A 26062-nucleotide genomic window follows, 5' to 3' on the forward strand; every position below is an offset into this window, starting at 1 on the left:
AAGAAGGAAATTACCAAATTTTTGAAACAAAACAACAATGAAGATACAAATTATCAGAACCTCTGGGATACTGCAAAGGCAGTGCTAAGAGGGAAATTTATAGCACTGCAAACCTTCCTCAAGAGAAGGAATGAGAGGAAGTTAACAACTTCATGGGACATCTCAAGCAACTGGAAAAGGAAAAACATTCCAACCCCAAACCCAGTAGAAGAAACGAGTGCTCGCTTCGGCAGCACATATACCAGTAGAATAAAAGAAATAACCAAAATTAGAGCAGAATTAAATGAAATTGAAAAGAAAAGAATTATACAACAGATAAAAAGTTGGTTTTTTGAAAAGGTTAATAAAACAGATAAAGCTTTGGCTAACCTAACTAGGAAAAAAAAGAGTAAAATCTCTAATTTCATCAATCAGAAATGACAAAGACAAAATAACAGACTCCTCAGAAATTCAAAAACTCTTCAATGATTATTACAAGAAACTTTATTCTCAGAAATATGAAAATCTGAAGGAAATTGACCAATATGTGGAAGCACCTCACCTTCTAAGATTTAGCCAGAATCAAGTGGAAATGTTGACCAGGCCTGTATCAAGTTCTGAAATAGCATCAAACATAGAAAAATCTCCCTAAAAAGAAAAGCCCGGGACCAGATGGCTTCATGTCAGAATTCTACCAAACCTTTAAAGAGGAACTACTACTATATTACTCAACCTGTTCCAAAATATGGAAAAAGAAGGAATACTACCCAACATGTTCTATGAAGCAAACATCACCCTGATTCCCAAACCAGGAAAAGACCCAACAAGAAAAGAAAATTATAGACCAGTATCACTAATAAATATAGATGCAAAAATATTCAACAAGAGCCTAACAAACAGAATCCAGCAACACATCAAACAAATTATACATCATGACCAAGTTGGTTTTATCCCAGGGTCTCAAGGCTCGTTCAATAGACGTAAATCTATAAATATAATTCAGCACATAAATATATTAAAAAACAAAGACCATATGATTCTCTCAATTGATGCAGAAAAAGCTTTTGATAATATCCAGCATCCCTTCATGATCAGAACACTTAAGAAAATTGGTATAGGGGCGGCGCCTGTGGCTCAGCGGGTAGGGCGCCGGCCCCACATGCCGAGGGTGGTGGGTTCAAACCCGGCCCCGGCCAAACTGCAACAAAAAAATAGCCGGGCGTTGTGGCGGGCACCTGTAATCCCAGCTACTTGGGAGGCTGAGGCAAGAGAATCGCCTAAGCCTAGGAGTTGGAGGTTGCTGTGAGCTGTGTGACGCCACGGCACTCTACCAAGGGTGATAAAGTGAGACTCTGTCTCTACAAAAAAAAAAAAAAAAAAAAAAAAGAAAATTGGTATAGATGGGCGGCACCTGTGGCTCAAAGTAGGGCGCTGGCCCCATATGCCAGAGGTGGTGGGTTCAAACCCAGCCCCGGCCAAAAACTGCAAAAAAAAAAAAAAAAAAAAAGAAAATTGGTATAGAAGGGACATTTCTTAAACTGATAGAGGCCATCTACAGCAAACCCACAGTCAATATCATATTGAATGGAGTTAAACTGAAATCATTTCCACTCAGATCAGGAACCAGGCAAAGTTGCCCATTGTCTCCACTCTTTAACATTGGAATGGAAGTTTCAGCCATCACAATTAGGCAAGAAAAGGCAATTAAGGGTATCCATATAGGGTCAGAAGAGATCAAACTTTCGCTCTTGGCAGATGATATGATTGTGTATCTGGAAAACACCAGGGATTCTACTAAAAAACTCTTAGAAGCAATCAAGGAATATACAGCAGCTCAGGTTACAAAATCAACATTCATAAATCGGTAGCCTTTATATATACCAACAATAGTCAAGCAAAAAAAACAGTTAAGAACTCTATTCCGTTCACAGTAGTGCCAAAGAAGATGAAATATTTGGGAGTTTATCTAACAAAGGACGTGAAAGAGAATTATGAAACTCTACAAAAAGAAACAGATGTTAACAAATGGAAAAACATAATATGCTCATGGCTGGGAAGAATCAACATTGTTAAAATGTCCATACTACCCAAAGCAATACACAATTTTAATGCAATCCCTATTAACGCTCCACTGTCATACGTTAAAGATCTTGAAAAAATAATACTTCGTTTTATATGGAATCAGAAAAACCTCGAATAGCCAAGACATTACTCAGAAATATAAACAAAGCAAGAGGAATCATACTATCAGACCTCAGACTATACTATAAATCAATGGTGATCAAAACAGCATGGTACTAGCACAAGAACAGAGAGATAGATGTATGGAACAGAATAGAGAACCAAGAGATGAACCCAGCTACTTACCATTATTTGATCTTTGACAAGCCAATTAAAAACATTCAGTGGGGCCGGTCCCATATGCCAGAGGTGGCGGGTTGAAACCCGGCCCCGGCCAAAAACCAAAAAAAAAAAAAAACATTCAGTGGGGAAAAGAGAGAATGGTGAGAGTATGTTATCCAAATCCTCAGTTTTCCAATTTCCAGTTCAAGTCCTTTGGGAGACTTGATCACATTCTGACCCTTTTGTTCTTTGAAAAGTCCCTTGGTAATAAACTTTTTCTACTTAAGCTCATTAGAAGTAGATTTCTATTACTTGTAACCTAGAGACAAGGCTAAGGCAGGGTCATTTTCATCTCTGAAACAGAGATTAGGGGATAGGGTAGAAGGCAAAGTGTCAGAGCTAGCTATGAATAACTTATTACTAAATCTCCTAAGACGAGAGACTTCATGGTCTTTGAAATCTTCCCCTCTTCTTCCTGAATAATTGTTAATTACCAGGGATGGATCTATGTCAATAATAGAAATAAGCTTAAAAGTGTTAAGTAAAGGGGCTTGGTGCCTATAGCTCAGCAGCTAGGGAGCCAGCCACACACATAGGAGCTGGCAGGTTCAAACCCAGCCCGGGCCTGCCAAACAACAATGACAACTATAACCAAAAAATAGCTGGGCATTGCGGCAGGTGCCTATAGTCCCAGCTACTTGAGAAGCTGAGGCAAAAGAATAGCTAGCGGCCAAGAGTTTGAAGTTGCTGTGAGCTATGACGTCATAGCACTCTATCCAGGGCAACATAATGACCCTGTCTCAAAAAAGCGTTAGGGGAAAGGGGAGGGAAGTGGGACATGTTCATCTGCCCCTACAGGTCTGGTCTGGAACCAAGGACTCTGCTTTTTATGAAACCCTTCAGAGTGAATGTGATAAAAAACATTGCCTTGTACGTCTAAATGAACAAAGAAAAAGAAGGCATAGAAAGGAACCTAATATAATGTTTCTCCAACAGAAACAAGAATGAGAAGGAAAGCTATGAGGCAACATCCTACATCTTAAGTGGGCCACAGAGAAGAAAAATCATGATTAAAAACTACTGGTAATATTCTAGTAATAGGTAATAGAAAAGGAAGCATGGGTAAAAAGAAAATACATAGACAGCCCCAGACTGAAAAGTAAAATTCAGATCCAGCAGAGGCTTTGGATTCTACAGCCACAAATCACAGCAGGGAAGGAGTACACAAAGAATCACGTGGGACAGACAACAGAGAGAGAGATCACCCCTAACCACCCTGAGAGGCACTGCCATAATTAAGTTTGAAATGGTCTCAGAACATGCTAGGGCAGACAAAAGGTTGAGAATCACTGCTCATGAGCCACCCTTCAGGTCTCCTCAACAGTCCCCAAAGCCAGCCCCCCAAAAGCTGGGAGAAGGCACCTTCACTTAGAATTCTTATAGCAATTTCCTTTAAAAAATTACTAAGCCTGGGCGGCGCCTATGGCTCAGTGAGTAGGGCACTGGCCCCATATAGCAAGGGTGGCAGGTTCGAACACAGCCCGGACCAAACTGCAACCAAAAAATAGCCAGGTGTTGTGGTGGGCACCTGTAGTCCCAGCTACTTGGGAGGCTGAGGCAAGAGAATTGCCTAAGCCCAAGAGCTGTGACACCACAGCACTCTACCGAAGGCAACAAAGTAAGACTCTGTCTCTAAAAGAAAAAAAAAAATTACTAGGCCTTGTTTGAAAATTACATTACACTAAAGGTTAAATAGGTATTATGAACAGCCAATGGCCTAGTCACCTGTACTGCTTTTATAAGGAAATATAGTCCAAGTTCAAATCAAAAACTTAACAAAGCTTTGGGTAAAATCTGTCTAGAGTTGGCACAATCTGTCTAGAGTTTAGACCGATGTTCACTAAAACACCATGGCAAAGACCTACCTTGACTAAGGTCACAGCTCTTAGCCAAAGAACTAACGATGAGAAGCCATAACACAGAACACTATACCCAAGAAAAGAACCAAAAGCCAAAATCTCCAGAAATCACTAACAAAACTGAAAAAAGAATTGAAAATTCTCAGCCTTTCCCTTGGCCAGTATAATTCTTTTAGTAGTCAAAACACCTAAAGTGACAGAAAAGGGTTACACATACCTGTACTATATCCCAGTGCATTTGGATCTCTTCTCTAATATTATAGGCATCTGCTGGAGCCCTGACAGGCTGCCCCCGAGGATACCTTTCAATCTTCATTATCTTAAAAGAGGACGGAACAAATGTAAAGTCATCATCCTTCTTTTCCTTCTTGCATGTACCTTGCCACATGGTGCTTGTGGATGGTGTCTCTGTACTGGTATTCCCACCCTCTAAGCTTCCAATTTTGCTCGTTTCTTCTTCAATTTTCAGCTTTTTAGTCCTTTGCGCTGAAAGTGGCTCAGCTGACTTTTTCCGTTTTGTCTTCACTGTTTTTAGTGTCTGTACAGTATCTGATTTATTTTTTCTGTCTTCCAGATCAACATCAGCAATAGCCACAGAGCTATTCTATCAAAACACAAAGAGAATACATGAGAATTAGAAGATAAAAACCGATCACCCTGCAACCATTAATACACACAAAAACTTGGAAGAATTTCAAGGAAATTATGTTGAGTAGGAAAAAAAGCCAATCATACTATATGATTTTATTTACATATTATTCCTGATCAGATCGGTAGTGACAAGGAGTCCGAGATGACAGTGGGAGGGGTTAAGAGGGAGGCTGGTGTGGCTATAAAAAAGGGCAACACATTGGGTGGCGCCTGTGGCTCAGTGAGTGGGGTGCTAGCCCCATATACCAGAGGTGGCAGGTTCATATCCAGCCCTGGCCAAAACTTAAAAAATAAATAAATAAATAAATAAATAAAAGGGCAACACCAAAGATCTTGGTGATAGATGCATAAACCCATGCATGTGATAAAACTGCATAGAAATAATACACACACATACACATAAATGAACACAAGTAAAACTGGCAAAATCTAAGATCAGTTAATTTTATCAATGTCAATATACTGTTGTGATATTTCACTAATTTTGCAAGATGTTACCACTAGGGGAAACTAGATAAAGAGTACGTGGAACACCTCTATTCTTACCACTGTATCTGAATTAGTTAGAAATAAGAAGTTTAATTTTTAAAAATAAGCAAAGCAATGTCTACATATGCCAGAAAACCAAAATTAAAACTTGTAATCAAAGTCAACCACTTGGGGGATGGGGGATAGAATCTCACACACTCTTAAAACTTAACAAGCTACACCTGCTACCCATTTAATGCAGCAGTCTAGAGGACAGAAAAAGAGTGACAACAAGGTAATGTCAAGCATTTTTCTTTAATAGGAGTCCACACAAGCATCTAAGAACTATCACCACCACTACCCTGCCACCCCCATCCAAGTGACAGCTCAGGTGAGAAGGAATGAGAGCTGGCAATCATCATGACTTTGGGAAGAGTAGTAAATAAGATAAAGACCCTGTCACTAAGGAGCTGACAGTTTTGCAAGCTAGCCTGTTTTCCATCATCCAATGATGCACATAACACAAACAACTCCCAAAGTAAATTTCAGTCAAAATTAAATCTTCTCTCTTACCAACTCTATTTTCCAAAATTACTATTAAAAATATTGGGAACTAGTAAGAGTAATCCCACTCCAGTGCCCACCTACAACCACCATCTGAACTTGAAAATGATGAACATTAGATAACCCTCTGGGTATTAAATATTTTGCTCAAAATATAATGAATCATAGCAGACATAAAAAGACAAAATAACTCCCAGGCCTACAGAAGTTGATAATACACTAATAAAATGAATTGGCAGAACTAAAGAAAGGAAGTGTCTATCATAAAAGAGGTTGCCAGAACAGAGAAGCAGAAAAAGGAAAACTATGGAAAGCAAATATGATTGGCATTCTACTGATTAATGTATGAAAGAAAGGAAAGCTTAGCAAACAGATTCTGAGATATTTTCATCCCAAAAAGATAGCCTTGCTGTGAGACACATACTTCAGACTACCTTAGCTTTGTGCAATTAAAACATTCAACTGCCACTGTGTCAAGCATAATGCCTAGAACACAGCAGACATTCAATAAACTTAAATGAATGAATTTATCTAATCCTCGTATTCTGAGTCTGTTCATCAAGCAAATTTCTGACTATTTAATTCTCTATTTAATTCAGCCTCTAAAGAGAAAAAGTGCTGGTCATAAGAATTTCTAGTCCTCGCAAGACATGATTGCAAGAGGGACTTTACCTAACAATTGCAATCAGTGTAACTGGCTTATTGTACCCTCAATGAATCCCCAACAATAAAAAAAAAAAAAAAAAAAGAATTTCTAGTCCTCGAGACAGCACTCTGATTGCATACATCACTCGCATCATTAGCATGGCTAATGTAAAAACACCCATGAGAGATGTATCAGTTCCCAAAATGCAGACAAAATCATGTTCTAACTTAGAAACCCAGTTCCATCACTTACTATCTGTGTACCATGAGCAAATCACTGAACATCTCTCACCTCAGCTTTCTTATCTATAAAATCAGGATAATAACAGCACTTGCCTCAATGGTTACAGCTGCCTGGCTAATGATAAGCATTCAAATATTTGCTAATTCTACCTTCGTTACCACCACTATCATACCTAGACCACTCCCTAGACAAGGAAAAGGAAATAAGCACAGAAACACAGTAGACCAGATGATAAATATTACACCCACAGCAGGGGACACCAATGCTAGCAGTTTTTGCCATTTCCATGCTTTGTCCTACTCTGTGTAAAAAGAAAGTAACACTAAACCCTCTATCTTGCTACAGCACCTACCAGCTCCTCTTTGACAGCAATGCCTTCTGAGCCATCACTCATCTGTGGCATATTCTTCACCCGAGATACCCTCTTTGGTTTAGATTCCTTGGGAGCAGGCTGCTTACGGGTTCTAGGAACTTTCTTTTGGGGCTCCCAGGCACTATCTTCCTTGTCATCTTCAGAGGCAGATGATCTAGGAGTAAATTGACAGTAGAATTTCCAGGAAAAATAAAACTAAATGTCAAAGTTAAAAAAAAAAAAAAAAACAATGCTTTTTGAATAAATGACAAAGTAGGAGATGTTTAATATAAAGTGGAGCCATAGGAGTTCAGGCTGTGAACTATCACTGCTAAGAAATGAACCAAGAAAGCTGATCAGAGACCAATGTAAAAATACCCAATATAATATATATCAAAGGTATTCCATTCTCTTTTCACCCAACACATATACACACACATTCCACATAAAAAATCATTTATGTAATCATGTAAGTAATTTACTGGGTCATGTCATACCACAATCAACATAAGCTTTTCAATTTTAACAGTGAAAAGTACTTAAATTCGTAAGTGCTAATCAAATTCATTTAAATTGTATTAAGTTATTCAAATCAATGAAAGAGTGAAAAACAGCTCTAGCAAACACCTTAAATTACATAAAAAGCCAGTATGAAGACTCTTCCAACTGCTTTAATTAACCCTTTTTTTCTTACAAAGAATAGATTTGTTTCCTGATTAAACTACATCAGGTGCTGCTGCAGTACTTTTCTAACAACAAAGAATTAAACTCACAGCAAGAGCAGAGAAAAAGCAGTCATGTAACTCTTGTTAAAGCCAGTTAATTCTACTTCTACCCTAATGTAAGAGGTAAGTATTAGAGGGGAGGATGACCACTTCCTTCACGGACACTAGGGAATAAGGATGTCTAAGTTTTTCAATGTTAAGTTCTACTTGGAGGCAAAAACCTGATTGAATGACTTCTTAGCTAAATTATACCCTATGACAGCGGTTCTCAACCCACAGGAACTGTATTAAAGGGCCGTGGCATTAGGAAGGTTGAGAACCACTGCTCTAGGAGATCACAATTATGATAGGTCAAACCACTAGTACTCTCAGAGTTTTCTTTAGAGATGGATGCTACTAAGAGTCAAAAAAAAAAAAAAACAGGAATCCTTAGAATAATGTAACACAATAGCAGTGAAACTGAAAGGAACTAGAATTAGAAAACCAAGGAATCAGAAAACCAGGGTTCCACCCACACTATCATCAAACTGAGCAGGATGGCTTCTTCCAGGAGTCTCATCAAAGTAGGATTATTGACTAAAACCTTTTTCACATAGGAATACTGCCAAGATTAAAGTGCTTTTACTTACAAAGGAAACACAAGCACAGCTATCATTTTGCTATATATGAAGCAGTTACTCAACACTCGTTCTCAATCACATGTGAGCTCTCAGAAGCATCTGGTACCCCTTACAGAACGTCCTTTACATCCCTTCCAAGAACTACTCCCCTGGTTTTCATCCTACTTCTAGAAGCTACTCCTCAGTCCGACTCCTCCTTCTCTCTCCATCCTCTAAACGTTAAAATCCCCCCAAGGCTTAATCCTTGGCCCTCTTCTTCCCTCTCTATGCTCTTCTGCTAGCTAATCTTATCTTGTCCTATGACTCAAAACAGGGATCTCAGCTTATACAGTATCTCCAACTTGAACTTTCCCCTGAAATTAAGACTTGCATATCCCCTTTCAGTTGGATCTCTGGCAATCACCCAAACTTTATGAAATCCAGATTAGAACCTCTGATTCTACCATACCTCACACCTATTCCCCTTCCAGTCTTCCCAAAATGCCTCTTTCATATCTCAAATACAATACACCATATTCAACCTTCAAAATATATCCCAAATTAGACCATTTTTCATCAGTTTCACTTTTAGAATCCTAGCTTCACAATGGCTTACTTAACTCATTCCGCTGCTTCCAATCTTGCCCCACTATAGTCTGTTCTCCATAAAGAAACTAGAATATTTTACAAATGCAAAACAGATCATGTCACATCGCTGTGCAAAACCCTCCAAAGGCTTCCCAACCTACTTCAAATAAAATCTCAAGACCCTGTCACAGCCTATTAGAACCTCTGGACTGGCCACACTGGTCTTCCTACTGTTTGCTGAACACACCAAAGTCATTCCTGCCTCGGTCTTTGCACTTATTGCTCTATTTGGAAGACCCATCCCCAAGATCCTTGCAGGTTGCACTCCCAAATCTCCCTTAGATCTCTTGCCACATCCTCTGAAACAACTCCCTCACTATTCTGCCCAAAATGTCCCCCTACTACAACTACTCAGCATGCTCTCTCTTACCTTTCATTTTCTTTATAGTACTTAGTACTGCCTAACATTAATCAGTCATTTATTCAACAAATATCTTCAGAGCACCTCACGATGGTACTCTGTAACACAGAGATTCTCAACTGGGGACATCTGGCAAAGTCTGGAGACATTTTCAATTATCACAACTTGGGGGAATGCCATTGGCATCTAGTGGGCAGATGCCACAGATACTGCTAAACATCCTATAAGGCAAAGGATAGCCCTCACAACAAAGAATTATTCTGCACACAATGTCAATATTTCAGAGGCTGACAAACACTTCTCTAAAGTAACACATAAAACTTCTTGCTCTCATGAAGCTTACATTATGTTATGTTATATTATATTATGTTATATAGTAAGCGGGTTACTTTCCTCTTATTCAACACTTTATCACCAACACTTTATTTCAATGGAGACTGGAACATAGCATGAGTTCAACAAATATCCATTACATGAATGAATGAAAAAGATATAACTTTCTTCCACCCAAATCATGCAAGCAGTTAGTGACAGATGCATTACTCCTTAAAATAATCATTTACCCACCCCATATTAAACCAATATTCTTACAACTCAGAGAAGAAAGGAAATCCATCTTTCAATACTGCAGTCTGAACCTGTACTTTTGCTCTTCTTGGCAATGATGACATCTGGAAAAAACAGAATACGAAATCAGTGTGACTTGAATAGTCTTGATCACTTTATTTAGCTCTAAAATGATGTGTCATTCAAAACTAACAGTGCATAGGGAAAAAAAAAAGGATGTTTAGTCATAAGCTCGAGCACTGGTTTCCCCAGCTATGTAGCTGCCAATTAAAAGAACAGCTAACTTGGGTGGCGCCTGTGGCTCAAGAAGTAGGACACGGCCCCATATACCAGAGGTGGTAGGTTCAAACCCAGCCCGGTCAGAAATTGCAAAAAAAAAAAAAAAAGAACACCTAAGTACCTTCTCATGGGTTAGAAGGCTTAAGAGTATGGGCTACACTTTCAAAAATATAAGCTCCAGGCCTGTGGTTCAAAGGAGTAGGGTGCTGAGGTGTCGGGTTCAAACCCGGCCCCGGCAAAAAAAAAAAAAAAAAAAAAAAATATATATATATATATACACACACACACATAAAAGCTCCTACAGGATGACAATTCTTAGTTTTCTTAGACTTGTGTGCCTGAGTATTCTCAAGTGTTATTTGATCATAATACTATCAAGCAGTAAATTATAAAGTCTTTTATTAAACTATATGTCAAAGACAGAAACATTTTTCCTTCATCTGTATCTTACGACAGTACAAAGTAGAGGCCTCTCTACAAAGCTGACCATAAAATGAATGATACTGACTGGCTGAAAAAGCAGCCAGGTTATTCCTAAAACAAGATAACCATTCCCTTATAATAAAAGTTCATAATGCTTGTATCGAATGACTAGCCCCTATGCCACTAAAATTTACCACTTATTTACCAAATTCAAAAGCCCAGCTCTAGTGCTCTCTTCTCCCTCAGAGATACCAACAAGTCTCATGTGTGTTCACTTTGCAGTCCCAAATACCCCTAGGTCAGGTGTCCTCGAACTTTTTAAATAGGGGGCCAATTCACTGTTCGTCAGACCGTTGGAGGGCCGGACTATAGTTTAAAAAAAACAACTATGAACAAATTCCTATGCACACTGCACATATCTTATTTTGAAGTAAAAAAAAAAAAAAATGGGAACAAATACAATCCCACCACCTCATGTGGCCCACAGGCCGCAGTTTGAGGACGCCTGCCCTAGGTGATTACTCTGCCACTGTACTTGTCTGCCACTTTAAATGACTGAGTTAGTTCAAGAGCTTGTCTTCAAGCTCTGAGATTCTTCTTCTCCTAGGTTTAATCTGTTGCTAAAACCTTCTGCTGTGTTTTGAAACTCCCTGAACGACTTTCATTTCTTTAAGTCCCATTATATCTTTCTTGATTTTGCCTATTTCTTCAGTGACTATTTCATTAATTTCCTGAAATTATTTTGAGCTTCTTTTAGCTGGTTTTCAACTTTCTCTTCAATTCCATTCATCTTATTTGCCAATAATATTCCGAATTCCATTTTGGTCATTTCAACAATTTCCTCACAGTTGCAGTTCCCTGCTGTTGCCCCATTATGATCCCTTGGAGGTATTGATCTGTTTTGATTTTTCATGCTACAGGGTTCTTTTGCTGGTTTCTTCTCATCTGTGACTTCTTTTCTCAGCTCAGGACTAACATATTTCAAGGGCTCCAGTTCCTTGCTGGACACTCTCCTTGAGTGGAATAAAGGGAGATCACAAGATGGCGCTCTAATAACAGCAGCTAGATATGAGTTTTATGGGTTCTCATAGCTGTGCAATACTCTAACCAGGTCTCAGTGTACTGGCAGCTTGACAGTAGGGGATCCCCAGCAGGGCTTTAGACTCTGGAACAGATCTTCCAATGCTGCTGCAGTAGTAGAGAGAATGGGGTGGAGTCTCCCCGTACAGGTGCAGCACTAGAGACTTGAGGATGGTGTCTCCAATTTGAGGGTAGGAAGCAGGCACAGAGGCAAAATTTAAGGCTCCCTTCTGCAGGCACAGAGGCAGATTCTCAAGCTCCCACATGAGAAGCTCAGGGCAGGTTTTAGGAGGAGCCTGAAACCCAGTGTCTGAGCAGGACCCAGAAGCCTGACGCAGACTCCTGGGGAAGGCAAGACAGGTAACAACCTAGAGGGAGAGGTTGGGAGCCAAGCAAAGGAGGAAGTCTGGGCCTGGAGGATGGAGACTGAGCCAATCAAGAGAAAGGCAATTCCGTAGGCTTTAGGGCTGCTTGGATGCCAAACAGGCTGATGTCAGTTCAGTTCTGGTGGCCCGGACCACAGAGCTCTCCACATCCCTCCCAGGACCTGCCAAGCTAAGTGGTAGAACACTGCCTCTCTAGTCTCAGATTGGAGCCTGCTCTGCCCATCCCAGTCAGTTCCCGTGCTCAAACCCTCTTGCACTCTATGGGGGGAAGCACTTGGCTTCAAGTCACTAGGAATGGCTTACGTCACTCCACTCCCTAACCAGCCTAATGCAGGCCCAGCACAGCTTGCCTGAGAGCTCAGGATGGTTTTAGCAGCTGTCAAATACCCATCACACCTGCTGTCTGGTGCAGTGGCTCTTCACAGACTTCAGGCAGGTCCCTGGTCTGACCTGGCAGAGACCTGTGAGGGTGGTGCCAGCTATGCAGCAGCTTAGTTCACACAGCACCAGGAGAGCAAGCAAGGTGCCCAGTGCTCTATGCTCCTGTTATTCCCAGTGAGGTCTTTGATCTTATTATACGTATCTCCCCATCACCTGTTTCCTTGGGGCTTTTCCGGCTCTGAGAGGCCCACATTCCTTCTCTGTCATTCCACAAGGATCTGGATGGAGAAAGCTGCCTGCACCTTTCTGTACTTTTCTAGGAAAATGCATGTTGGCAGGCTGCTTCTAGTCCAGCATCCCCCCACCACCAAAAGCCCAGCTTTAAAAAAAAAAATTAAGACAGGGCGGCACCTGTGGCTCAAAGGAGTAGGGAGCGGGCCCTATATGCCAGAGGTAGTAGGTTCAAACCCAGCCCCAGCCAAAAACTGCAAAAAAAAAAAAAAAAAAATTAAGACAGCCAGAGATTTCTTATAATACAGTAAATAAGTTTACTTTAGCTGAAAAGATTCATTACCTACAGAATGTGTGCCAAACCACAAAAACAGCATCAGACTGACAGTCTGGAACACTTCAAGTTCCTAAACCAGTCATATGTTACAATGCCTCTGGTTCTAACATCCACTTAGAGGAGGAAGTAATCCCTTATAGAAATATTAAATGGTTGCCACAAAGGGTCCACGTTCTCCCAGTAGCCATGGCTCAACTTAATCAGGTAAATGCAGAAAGACTGGGAAGAAGAGTGTTTAGGTGGAACCAGGAGAACAAAACAAAGTACTCTCTGGAAAGTAGACAGAATAAGCTCTTGCCTTTTCCTTCACTCCTTTTGGATTTTATAGTTATAGAGGCCAGCCTTCCTCAAATGAGTACTTCTAGATACTAATTCAAAAAAACAGGTTAATTGTGATTTCTGTTTTACATAGATATAATAAATTACCACAATAAAAAATAGAGAAAGACGCTGTATGATAGATTTGGTATTTCAAACCAGGCCAAGGCAAAAATTAATTATTCAATAAATGATATTAAGACAAGTTATTTCTCCAGAGGAAAACAAGTGTTTAATCCCTAACTCCACACCATGAACAAAAATATATTTCCCAATGATCAATGATTTAAAATGTACAAAATAAAACTACAAAAGTACTACAAAAATTAACAGTGACTCTTTGCATACTTTTGAGTAGGGGTGGGAAAATGGAAGTTTTCCTAGACTTGACTCAAAATTCCAAAACCAAAAAAGATTAACAGATTTCATTACACAAAAATTAAAATCCCAAGCCAGAAGCAGGAACAAAACCTGCTGTCTGTGAACAAAACCAGTTGACTCTGCAGGGTTTTTGAGGATTTATACTCAAAAAAAAAAAAAAAAAAAATCACTGGAAGCAGTAGCTGTGACCTTTTAACTAAAAGTGAAGGATTTAAGCCTAGGTGTAAGTTGTCTGTATGTGCCCTATTCCACTTCACACTATTAGCCAACTGCCCCAGAAAAAAGTCTAGAAGTATAATATATTCTCTGGAGTAAAAGTCAAAGTCTCTAGACTACAGAACACGAAGTATAATCATGGCCCTGGGAACTATACAGACTAAATACAAAAACCTCAAGTCCGCTTCTCACACTAAGTTCCCCAAATGCTGCCAGTCAGATCCTTACTCTCTAGGGAGAATGGAAAGGTTTTTCTCTGGAGAATCTGACCAGCTCATGAGTGAAAACCTGAAGGTGCTAAGTTCCACCATCAGACAATCCAACCAGATCACCTTACAACCACTCCCACCACACCATTCTATAATACACCTGAACTCAGAACATTCCTATACAGACCACTGTACATTAATTCTATCTCCACACTTCAGCCTTAGTAGAAATTTGTTGAAAATAGCAATAGCAAACCCTTAGCATAAGGGTTTTATGTTTTAATTAACCATTAGCCTTTAAAAATGCTTCCCCCAGGGTGGTGCCTGTGGCTCAAAGGAGTAAGGCGCTGGCCCCATATGCCGGAGGTGGCGGGTTCAAACCCAGCCCCGGCCAAAAACCGCAAAAAAAAAAAATGCCTCCCCCAGGCTCAGCACCTGTAGCATGGCACCAGCCACACTGGAACAATAACAACCGCAACAACAACAACAAAAAAATAAATAGCTGGGCATTGTGGCAGGCGCTTGTAGTCCCAGCTCCTTGGGAGGCTGAGGCAAGAGAATCGCTTAAGCCCAAGAGTTTGAGGTTGCTGTGAGCTGTGCCAACACAGCACTCCACTGAGGGTGACATAGTGAGGCTCTGTCTGAAAGAATAAATAAATAAATACATAAATAAAAATGCTTCCCTGAAACAAATACTGTCCCTTTATTAGGCACCCTGGAGACAATATAACATGCAAAGATGAGTAAGAGTTAAGTGTGTCTTTTCACAAGGGGAAAAAAAATTAGTATAAATGGGATGGGAATGGGAAAGCAAAATCTGCATGAACACATAAGCCAATTTCAAGCAGATCAAACTTTGAAAGTGTGTATATATACAAAAGCTGAGGACCTAGAAATTATTGCTAAGAACTATGCCAGGAATACTCCCAGAGCTACATATACTCCTACTTATTTATTTGAGATAGAGACTCACTTTGTCACCCTTGGTAGAGGGCTATGGCGTCGTATTTCACAGCAACCTCAAATTCTTGAGCTCAAGTGATTCTCTTGTCTTAGCCTCCCAAGTAGCTATAACTACAGGTGCCCACCACAACCGGCTATTCTTAGAGGCAGCAGTCTCGCTCTCACTAGAGCTGGTCTCAAACCCATGAACTCAGGCAATCCACTTGCCTCAGCCTCCCAGATTGCTAGGACTACAGACATGAGCAACTGCGCCCAGCCCTTTACTCCAATTTAAAGACCAATATTCTTGGGATCTTTTCTCCATCTCTATTCCTCTTGTGTCCTCTTACTTTGTATCATAAAACTTGTTAGATTATGGATCGGCTCCCATAGCACAGTGGATATGGTGCCAGCTGCATGCAACAAGGGTGGCAGGTTCGAGCCTAAGCCAGGACAGCTAAGCAAAGACAACTGCAACAAAAAAAATAGCGGGGTGCTAGGGTGGGCGCCTGTGGTCCCAACTACTTGGGAGGTTGAGGCAAGAGAATAGCTTGGGCCCAAGAGTTTGAGGTTGCTGTGAGCTGTGGCACCACAGCACTCTACCGAGAGCAACATAATGAGACTCTCTCTTAAAAAGAAAAAAAAAAAAACTTGTTAGATTAACCCAAATCTCATCCACTTCCAGTTTGAAACATCTATAACATCTACTCATTAAAACCTTGCCTTTAAGATTCTGATTTACATAATAAACTACCTCCTTCTGAAACTATTTAGATGCTTCACAGTTATCAAAAATACTTAACACGTATTTTTGGGGGGGAGGCAAAATATATTCCTACTCCAGTCTTTCCCATTTCAGTAAATGGCACCACCATCCACCTATTTGCTATATCAGAACCTCAGAAATTTTTTCAACAGTTTTATTGAGGTCTAACTGACATGCAAAACACTGCACATGTTTAAACTGTACATATTTGGCTAGGTGTGGTGGCTCACGCCTGTAATTCTAGCACTCTAGGAGGCCCAGGCGGGTGGATTACTTGAGTTTAGGAGTTCAAAACCAGCCTGAGCCAAGAGTGAGACCTCATTTCTGGTAAAAATAGAAAAATTAGCCGGGGACTGTGGTGAGTGCATGTAGTCCCAACTACTTGGGAACCTGAAACATGTGGATCACTTAAGCCCAAGACTTTGAGGTTGCTGTGAGCTATGATAACCCTACAGCACTAAATACCAGGTGACAAAGTGAGGCTGTCTCAAAAAACAAAATAAAAAATAAATTGTACAAATTTGGTAAGTTTTGACATGTGTGCACATCACCACAAACCCAGCAGAAGAAAAGAAATAACCAAAATCAGAGCAGAATTAAATGAAATTAAAAACATACAACAGATCAATAAATCCAAAAGTTGGTTTTTTGAAAAGATCAATAAAATATATAAACCTTTGGCCAACCTAACCAGGAAAAAAAGAGTAAAATCTCTAATTTCATCAATCAAAAATGGTAAAGATGAAATAACAACAGACCCCTCAGAAATTAAAAAAATCCTTAACGAGGGCGGCGCCTGTGGCTCAGTGAGTAGGGCACCCGTCCCATATGCTGGAGGTGGCGGGTTCAAACCCAGCCCCGGCCAAAAACCACAAAAAAAAAAAAAAAAAATCCTTAACGAATACTACAAGAAACTCTACTCAGAAAAGTGAAAATCTGAAAGAAATTGACCAATACCTGGAAGTACACCACCTACCAAGACTTAGCCAGAATGAAGTGGAAATTTTGAACAGGCTTATATCAAGTTCTGAAATAGCATCAACTTTACAAAATCTCCCTAAAAAGAAAAGCTCAGGACCAGATGGCTTTACATCAGAATTCTACCAAACCTTTAAAGAAGAACTAGTACCTATACTACTAAACCTCTTCCAAAATACAGAAAAAGAAGGACTATTACCCAACACGTTCTACAAAGCAAACATCACCTTCCCAAACCAGGGAAAGACCCAACAAGAAAAGAAAATTATAGACCAGTATCACTAACGAATATTGATTGGTAAAATACTCAATAAGATCCTAACAAACAGAATCCAACAACACATCAAAAAAATTATACACCACGACCAAGTGGGATTTATCCCAGGGTCTCAAGGCTGGTTCAATATATGTAAATCTATAAATGTAATTCAGCACATAAACAAACTAAAAGATAAGGACCATATGATTCTTTCAACTGATCACTGTCAATGAGGATCACTTAAGCCCAAGAGTTTGAGGTTGATAATATCCACCATCCCTTCATGACCAGAACACTTAAGATAATTGGTATAGAAGGGACATTTCTTAAACTAATAGAGGCCATCTATAGCAAATCCACAGCCAATATCATATTGAATGGAGTTAAATTGAAATCATTTCCTAAAATCAGGAACCAGGCAAGGTTGCCCATTGTCTCCATTGCTCTTTAACATTGTAATGGAAGTTTTAGCCATTGCAATGAGGGAAGAAAAGGCGATCAAGGATATCCACACAGGGTCAGAAGAGATCAAACTTTCATTCTTTGCAGATGATATGATCGTATATCTGGAAAACACTAGGGACTCTACTACAAAACTTTTAGAACTGATCAAGGATTACAGCAATGTCTCAGGCTACGAAATCAACACCCATAAATCTGTAGCCTTTATATCTACCAACAATAACCAAGCCAAAAAAAGTCAAGGACTCTATTCCTTTCACAATAGTGCCAAAGAAGATGAAATATTTGGGAGTATACCTAACAAAGGACGTGAAAGATCTCTACAAAGAGAACTATGAAACTTTAAGAAAAGAAATAGCTGAAGATGTTAACAAATGGAAAAACATACCATGCTCATGGCTGGGAAGAATCAACATTGTTAAAATGTCCATACTACCCAAAGCAATATATAATTTTAATGCAATTCCTATTAAAGCTCCATTGTCATATTTTAAAGATCTTGGAAAAATAATACTTCGTTTTATATGGAATAAGAAAAAAACTCAAATAGCCAAAATAATACTCAGCAATAAAAACACAGTAGGAGGAATCACACTACCAGTCCTGAGACTGTATTATAAATCAATAGGGATCAAAACAGCATGGTACTGGCACAAAAACAGAGAAGTCGATGTCTGGAACAGAATAGAGAACCAAGAGATGAAGCCAGGTACTTACCGTTATTTGATCTTTGACAAGCCATTTAAAAACATTCAGTGGGGAAAAGATTCCCTATTTAACAAAAATGGTGCTGGGTGAACTGGCTGGCAACCTGTAGAAGATTGAAACTGGACCCACACCTTTCACCATTAACTAAGATAGACTCTCACTGGATAAAAGATTTAAACTTAAGACATGAAACGATAAAAATACTTCAAGAAAGTGCAGAGAAAACTCGAAGGAATCGGCCTGGGTGAATATTTTATGAAGAGGACTCCCCAGGCAATTGAAGCAGTATCAAAAATACATTACTGGGACCTGATCAAACTAAAAAGCTTCTGCACAGCCAAGAACATAAGTAAGGCAAGCAGACACCCCTCAGAATGGGAGAAAATATTTGCAGGTTATACCTCCGATAAAGGTCTAATAACCAGAATCCAGAGAGAACTCAAACATATTAGCAAGAAAAGAACACGTGATCCCATCTCAGGGTGGGCAAGGGACTTGAAGAGAAACTTCTCTAAAGAAGACAGACGCACGATCTACAAACACGTGAAAAAAGGCTCATCATCCTTAATCACTAGAGAAATGCAAATCAAAACTACTTTGAGATATCACCTAATCCCAGTAAGAGTAGCCCACATAACAAAATCCCAAAACCAGAGATGTTGGCATGGATGTGGAGAAAAGGGCACACTACTACACTGCTGGTGGGAATGCACACTAATCGGTCCTTCTGGAAGGATGTTTGGAGAATAGAGACCTAAAAATAGACCTGCCATTCAATCCTATAATTCCTTTACTAGGTCTATACCCAGAAGACCAAAAATCACAATATAACAAAGACATCTGTACCAGAATGTTTATTTCAGCCCAATTCATAATTGCTAAGTCATGGAAGAAGCCCAAGTGCCCATGCACCCATGAATGGACTAGCAAATTGTGGTACATATATACCATGGAATATTATGCAGCCTTAAAGAAAGATGGAGACTTTACCTCTTTCATGTTTACATGGTTGGAGCTGGAACATATTCTTCTTAGCAAAGTATCTCAGGAATGGAAGAAAAAGTATCCAATGTACTCAGCCCTACTATGAAGCTAAGTTATAGCTTCCACATGAAGGCTACAACCCAACTATAGCACAAGACTATGAGGAAAGGGCCAAGGAAGGGGGAGGGGGGAGGTTAGGGAGGGAGGGTAATGGGTGGGGCCATACCTACAGTGCATCTTAGAATGGGTACGGGAAACTTACTAAAGGCAGAATACAAATGTCTACATACAATAACTAAGAAAATGCCATGAAGGCTATTGAACAGTTTGATGAGAATATTTCAGATTGTATATGAAACCAGCACATTGTACCCCTTGATTGCACTAATGTACACAGCTATGATTTAACGATAAAAAAAGGAAAAAAAAATAAAAACTAAATAAATAAAATAAAATAAATAAAAATCCAAGCAGGTGGATGGTGCCTATGGTTCAGTGAGTAGGGTGCCAGCCCCATATACGGAGGGTGGTGGGTTCGAACCCAGCTCTGGCCAAACTGAGCAACAACAAAAAAATAAATAAATAAATAAATAGCTGGGCGTTGTGGCAGGCGCCCGTAGTCCCAGCTACTGGGGAGGCAGAGGCAGGAGAGTGGCCAGTTGGAGGTTGCTGTGAGCTGTGACGCCACAGAACTCTACCAAGGACGACACGGTGAGACTCTGTCTCTACAAAAAAAATTCAAAAAATAAAAAATAAAAATAAATAAAAATAAAAATCCAGGGCAGCCCCTGTGGCTCAGGGGGTACGGCACCGCTCCATATACTGAGGGTGGCGCTTTCAAACCCAGCCCCGGCCAAACCGCAACAAAAAATAGCTGCGCGTTGTGGCGGGCACCTGTAGTCCCACCTATTCGGGAGGCTGAGGCAAGAGAATCGCCTAAGCCCAGGAGTTGATTGTTGCTGTGAACTGTGATGCCAAGGCACTCTACCTAGGGTGACAAAGTGAGACTCCACCTCTACAAAAAAAAAAAAAAATAGGTGCATCTTAAAAGGGTACATGTGAAACTCAGTGAATGCAGAATATGATTGTCTTAACATAATAACTAAAAAAATGCCAGGAATGCTATGTCAACCAGTGTAATGAAAATGTGTCGAACTGTTTATAAAATCAGTGCATGGTGCCCCATGATCGCATTAATGTACACAGCTATGATCTAATACTAATAATAAATAAATAAAAATAAAAAATCCAAGGAGAACAGAGAGGAAGATCTTATGAGGCACCTAGGTAAGATTTTAAGTGCTACAGAAGTGCTTGGAATGCTAACACAGATCCCTAAGTTTGAAACAAAATACCAGAGCTGGGAAGAGCGCTTCAGTCTTGCTGTATACAGAAGCCTGAGATCCGCTGCGTTGAAACAGTTTACTCAAAGCGAAGAGATAATATGGCAAAGGACAATGCCCGAAACACCAAGACTAGCATTGTTTCCTATTCCCTATACATAATGCTAATAACATGCTGTCCTGTGAGAGGTTCGAGGAAAGTGGTCCAGAGTTCCCATCATTCCTTTCCTCAACAGTTTTTCGGCGCTTCCTAAACCGCTGAAAACGCGGTTGATTCAGACACAGCCATGATCTGACAATAAAAAGGGTGATTCTCCCCTATCTTCGACAATCTGAGGGATAAAAACAATCTAGCTTTGCCTGGGCTTTCCCACGTCTGTTCCTCTGCGCTACGAGACGCAGCAATTTGAGAAGACGCGCCAGGCGACACGCGGCAGTTAGGAGGTTATCTCAGCGGGGCAGGCTGTGAGACACAGACCGCTGACAGAAAATGTAACGATACTTCACTTTTTAAAAAAGGGGGTGATATTTCCCAAATAAGCGCTCATAACTGTTTTAATGGCCCCAAAAATACTGGAGCTCGAACCCTGGGCTCGTGAGAGTCCGCGAGAACACCGCCAAAACGCCCGCACAGCTCACCTTCGCGCCGGGCTCGTCAGAAGACACGGGATTCTGTGCCGCACCACACCTTCCGGTTCCCGCCGGAAGTTTTTCAAATAACGGAAGTCCCACCTCTCTACTGCCGGACTAACTTAGCAACGAGCCGCCAAGACCCCGAGCAGCGGTTGAGGGGCGGAGCCAAGAGGGGCGGAGCCAAGCTGGAAGTAGACAGGCTGCAGCGAGGATTTCCAGACAGCGCTGGGGGTGGGACCTGTTCTTCGTATACGTCAAAAATGACTTTTTAGTGTTGTGTTTTTTATGAAGCACCCTACACTCTGAATTTACAGATACATACAGCCAAAGAAATTGGAGTGTAAAATTAGGGAAATTAGTATGTTGTTAGTCTAAGTTAGAAATGAAGATCAAAACTCCTTGGAATTGTTAGAAGATACTAAAAAGCAGCTTTCCATTGCTAATAACTCATTTCCGGAAACTGAAGACCCCAGCAAGGTGTTGAAATGACTCATGAGTGTGCTTTCCAACAGATCCACCCCAAAGTGAGCATAGATTTTACTAGGTGTTTGCAATAGGAAGAAAAGCTGGACTTCTTATAAAATTGAAAGTCTCATCATCTGTGGCTAAGCTTATTGGTCACCAAAGATCAGTTTCTGAGATTGTTCAGGGACTTCTTTTTTTGTTTTTGTTTTTTGTTTTTTTTTGAGACAGTCTCACAGCAACCTCCAACTCTTGGGCTCAAGAGATTCTCTTGCCTTAGCCTCCCAAGCAGCTGGGACTGCAGGTGCCCGCCACAAAGCCCAGCTATTTTTTTAGACACACATCTTGCTCTGGCTCAGGCTGGTCTCCAACCTGTGTCAGGCCGTTTACCTGCCTCGGCCTCCCAGAATGCTAGGATTACAGGCGTGAGCCACGGCGCCAGGGCCCCTTTCCATTCTTAATCGGCACAGTCTGATGTTGCCTTTTGCAGTGGTTCCACAAGGTCCGGAACCAAATGATACAATCACGGTGGACTCCACAATTTACAGTCCCGTTACAGTACTATACAACTCAGTACCGTCTGGGATTGTAGAAACAGAAACCAGATCATAAATATCAACAATGGCAATTTACTTTTTACTATTCACCTATTTTGATAGCACATTGTGCTAAAGAGGTTTAAGTAGGGGTTGTCTCTATACGTTTTCCTGCTACTATAACTGAATACCACAGTCTAGGTAATTTCTTAAATATATATATATATATATTTTTTTTTTTTTTTGTAGAGACAGTCTCACTTTGTCACCCTCGGTAGAGTGCTGTAGCATCACAGCTCACAGCAACCTCCAACTCCTGAGTTTAGGCGATTCTCTTGCCTCAGCCTCCCAAGTAGCTGGGACTACAGGCTCCCGCCACAACGCCCGGCTATTTTTTTTTTTGTTGTTGTTGTTGTTGCAGTTTGGCTGGGGCCGGGTCTGAACCCATCACTCTTGGCACATGGGGCTGGGCCCTACCCACTGACCCACAGGCGCTACCCCAAAAATATATTTATTTGTCTCACAGTTCTGTTGGCTCAGAAATCCAATGTTGAGGGCTTTCTTGCTGCATGAAAGGCATGGTGGAAGGTATCAGATGGGGCAGGGAGGAAGAAAGGGAAAAAAGAGCCCACATCTCAAAATAAATAACCACTATTGGAATAATGATATTAATCCATTCATGAGGGGAAAACGCTGTAACTGAATCTCTCTTAAAGTGCCCACCTCTTAATATTGTTACAATAGTGATTAAATTTAAACATGAGTTTTGAAGTGGACATTTAAACCTTAGCAGGTGTAGTAAGGATCAAGATGAACTTGATCTACAAAGTCTTTTGACATAATTCCTGCCCTGGAGGGATTCATAAACAAGGTTAAGGATCGGATACAGCCACAAGAAACAGAAACAAGCAAGACAGTCTAGAATTGAAAGAATGTGTTATATAAGTAGTAGCCACCTTGCACAGTGAGGAGGAGAGTAGAGGCTGGCTAGCGTAGTGTTGAACCTTGACTCCCTTCTCTCCTACCAGGGATATTTGCCTTTCAAATGGGGAAGAAAAAAACTTTACTAAGGTAAAGTAAATAACCTGATAAGGTTTTAGACATCAAATATCTGGGAAAAACAAAATCTGAAGCAGAGGGTGGCGCCTGTGGCTCAGTGGGTAGGGCGCCAGCCCCGTATACCGCGGGTGGGAGGTTCAAACCCGGCCCTGGCCAAACTGCAACAAAAAATGGCCAGGCGCTGTGGTGGAAGCCTGTGGTCCCAGCTACTGGGGAGGCTGAGACAAGAGAATCACCTAAGCCCAGGAGTTGGAGGTTGCTGTGAGCTGTGTGACACCACCGCACTCTAATGAGGGTGATAAAGTAAGACTCTAAAATTAAAATATGTAGGTGGTGGGCGGCACCTGTGGCTCAGTCGGGAAGGCACCGGCCCCATATACCGAGGGTGACGGGTTCAAACCCGGCCCCGGCCAAACTGCAACCAAAAAATAGCCGGGCGTTGTGGCGGGTGCCTGTAGTCCCAGCTACTCGGGAGGCTGAGGCAAGAGAATCGCTTAAGCCCAGGAGTTGGAGGTTGCTGTGAGCTGTGTGAGGCCATGGCACTCTACCGAGGGCCATAAAGTGAGACTCTGTCTCTACAAAAAAAAAAAAAAACAAAATATGTAGGTGGTGGCCTACTCCAAAGAGAAGTAGTAAGATAAAATGGGCGGTGCCTGTGGCTCAAGGAGTAGGGCGCTGGTCCCATATGCCAGAGGTGGTGGGTTCAAACCTAGCCCCAGCCAAAAACCACAAAAAAAAAAAAAAGATTGGAAAACATTTCTCTTGGAATTTTGCAAAAGAGTCACTGTCACTACAAGCTATGGAGAAAAATTTGTAATCACTTGAGTATAAACCATGCCCCACCACAAAAACTGGTATTTCTGCCTAGGACATTGCCCAGTCTATTATTTATATTTGGATCACAAGTGCTGAATTCCAAAAAAAATTGTGGATTTAGATTCAAGCCGGCAATAATCTGAACACCTAACTGAGACCCCGCAATAGGGTTTGGGAGTAATGAAAACATGTCTGGCATTTGCTCAGAAATTGTTTTTATCATTCCCCAGTTTACCACTCAGCTCTTCCCATGATATTTGTTGTATGTTATCAGCTATATTTTCAAGTTCTTTACCTATTTGTAGTCTATATTCTCAGGAAGAATGTACTAGTAGTAGTAATAACTTTCCTTTATCACTTACCATGTGTCAGAAAAACTAAGTTAATGCTTTTACATGTATTTGTGTATTTAATTCATCTATCAGCCCAATAAGATAATTGCTATTATCCCCTTCTATTAATGAGAATACTGAGGTATGAAGAAGTTAAATAATTCATCCAAGGTTACATCAAGTAGTACATTGCAGAGGTGAGTTCAAACTCAAAAGCCAGTACCTTTAAAGACATCCATATAGTATCTACATATAGTAGGCTCTCCTGGGCTTTGAGGGATTCGTTCCAGGATTCCCTCCCATACCAAAATCTGCCTAACACAAGTCTCTTAGATTCAATCAATTGTGGATAGAAAAAGTTGACCCTCTGTATCCAAAGGTTCCACTTCCACAAATGTGGATATGGAGGTTCAACTGTGCCACCACCTCAACATAAAGTCATTCTCCACTGTGGTGACCAATGCAAGACTCTGAATTCTTGAGACGTTTAGGAACTGGTGAATCTCTAAATACACTAAACCAAGTACTGGCATACCTTGGAAATATTGAAGGTTCAGACTACCACAATAAAGACAGTATCACAATAAACTGAGTCACACAAATTTTTTAGTTTCCCAGTGAACAACAGTGGTGGTTGCTGAAAGATGAGTGGCTATAGCAATTTCTTAAAGTGCTTAGCATAAGACAGTAATGTTTGCCACACTGACGGACTCTTCCTTTCACAAAAGTTTTCTCTGTACCATACAATACTGTTAGCATTTTACTCACAGCAGAACTTCTTTCAAAATTAGAGTTAAATGTCAGAAGGTACTCGGAAGGCTGAGGTGGGAGTATTGTTTGAGCCCAGGAGTTTGAGTCCAGCTTGGACAACATAGCAAGACCCCATCTCAAAATAAATTTAAAAGAAAAATTAGGGGGCGGCACCTGTGGCTCAGTCGGTAAGGTGCCGGCCCCATATACCGAGGGTGGCGGGTTCAAACCCGGCCCCGGCTGAACTGCAACCAAAAAATAGCTGGGCATTGTGGTGGGCACCTGTAGTCCCAGCTACTCAGGAGGCTGAGGCAAGAGAATCGCTTAAGCCCAAGAGTTGGAGGTTGCTGTGAGCTGTGTGATGCCATGGCACTCTACCTAGGGCCATAAAGTGAAACTCTGTCTCTACAAAAAAAAGAAAGAAAGAAAAATTAGAGTCAGTCTTCTCCAATCCTGCCATTGCTGTGTCAACTAAGTTTACATGATATTTTAAATCTTTGGTTGTCATCACTAGAAGTAGATTCCATCTCAAGAAACCCTTTCTTTGCTCTTCCCTAAAAAGCAACTTTTAATCCATTCTATTATGAGATTCCAGCAATCCAGTCACATCTTCAGGCTCCATTTCTAATTCTGGTTTTCTTGCTGTTTTCATCAAATCTGCAGTTATCTCCTCCACAGAATTCTTGAACCCCCTCAAAATTATCCATGAGGATGCCCTTGAGAGTG

At 40.7% G+C, this 26062-nt stretch overlaps 1 protein-coding gene across 7 annotated transcripts in view; it reads right to left on the minus strand.

The window, feature by feature from the left end:
* The window catches only part of SRBD1 (S1 RNA binding domain 1), a 291329-nt gene that overhangs the window by 231971 nt on the left and 33296 nt on the right, over positions 1-26062 (minus strand). For 5 of the 7 annotated variants that reach the window (XM_053589735.1, XM_053589734.1, XM_053589738.1 and 2 more), the window contains 3 exons: positions 10090-10169; positions 7166-7340; positions 4459-4845 (listed from right to left, as the gene is read on the minus strand). In XM_053589735.1, coding sequence (XP_053445710.1) covers positions 4459-4845; positions 7166-7340; positions 10090-10169 — 642 coding nt within the window. Of the gene's footprint in view, positions 1-4458; positions 4846-7165; positions 7341-10089; positions 10170-21255; positions 21364-21387; positions 21536-26062 lie in introns of those variants that run through there. The other 2 variants (XM_053589733.1, XM_053589737.1) reach the window with 2 other exon arrangements.

The sequence above is a fragment of the Nycticebus coucang genome, chromosome 4 (genome assembly GCF_027406575.1).
Source record: "Nycticebus coucang isolate mNycCou1 chromosome 4, mNycCou1.pri, whole genome shotgun sequence".
In the NCBI taxonomy this organism is placed as follows: Eukaryota; Metazoa; Chordata; class Mammalia; order Primates; family Lorisidae; genus Nycticebus; species Nycticebus coucang.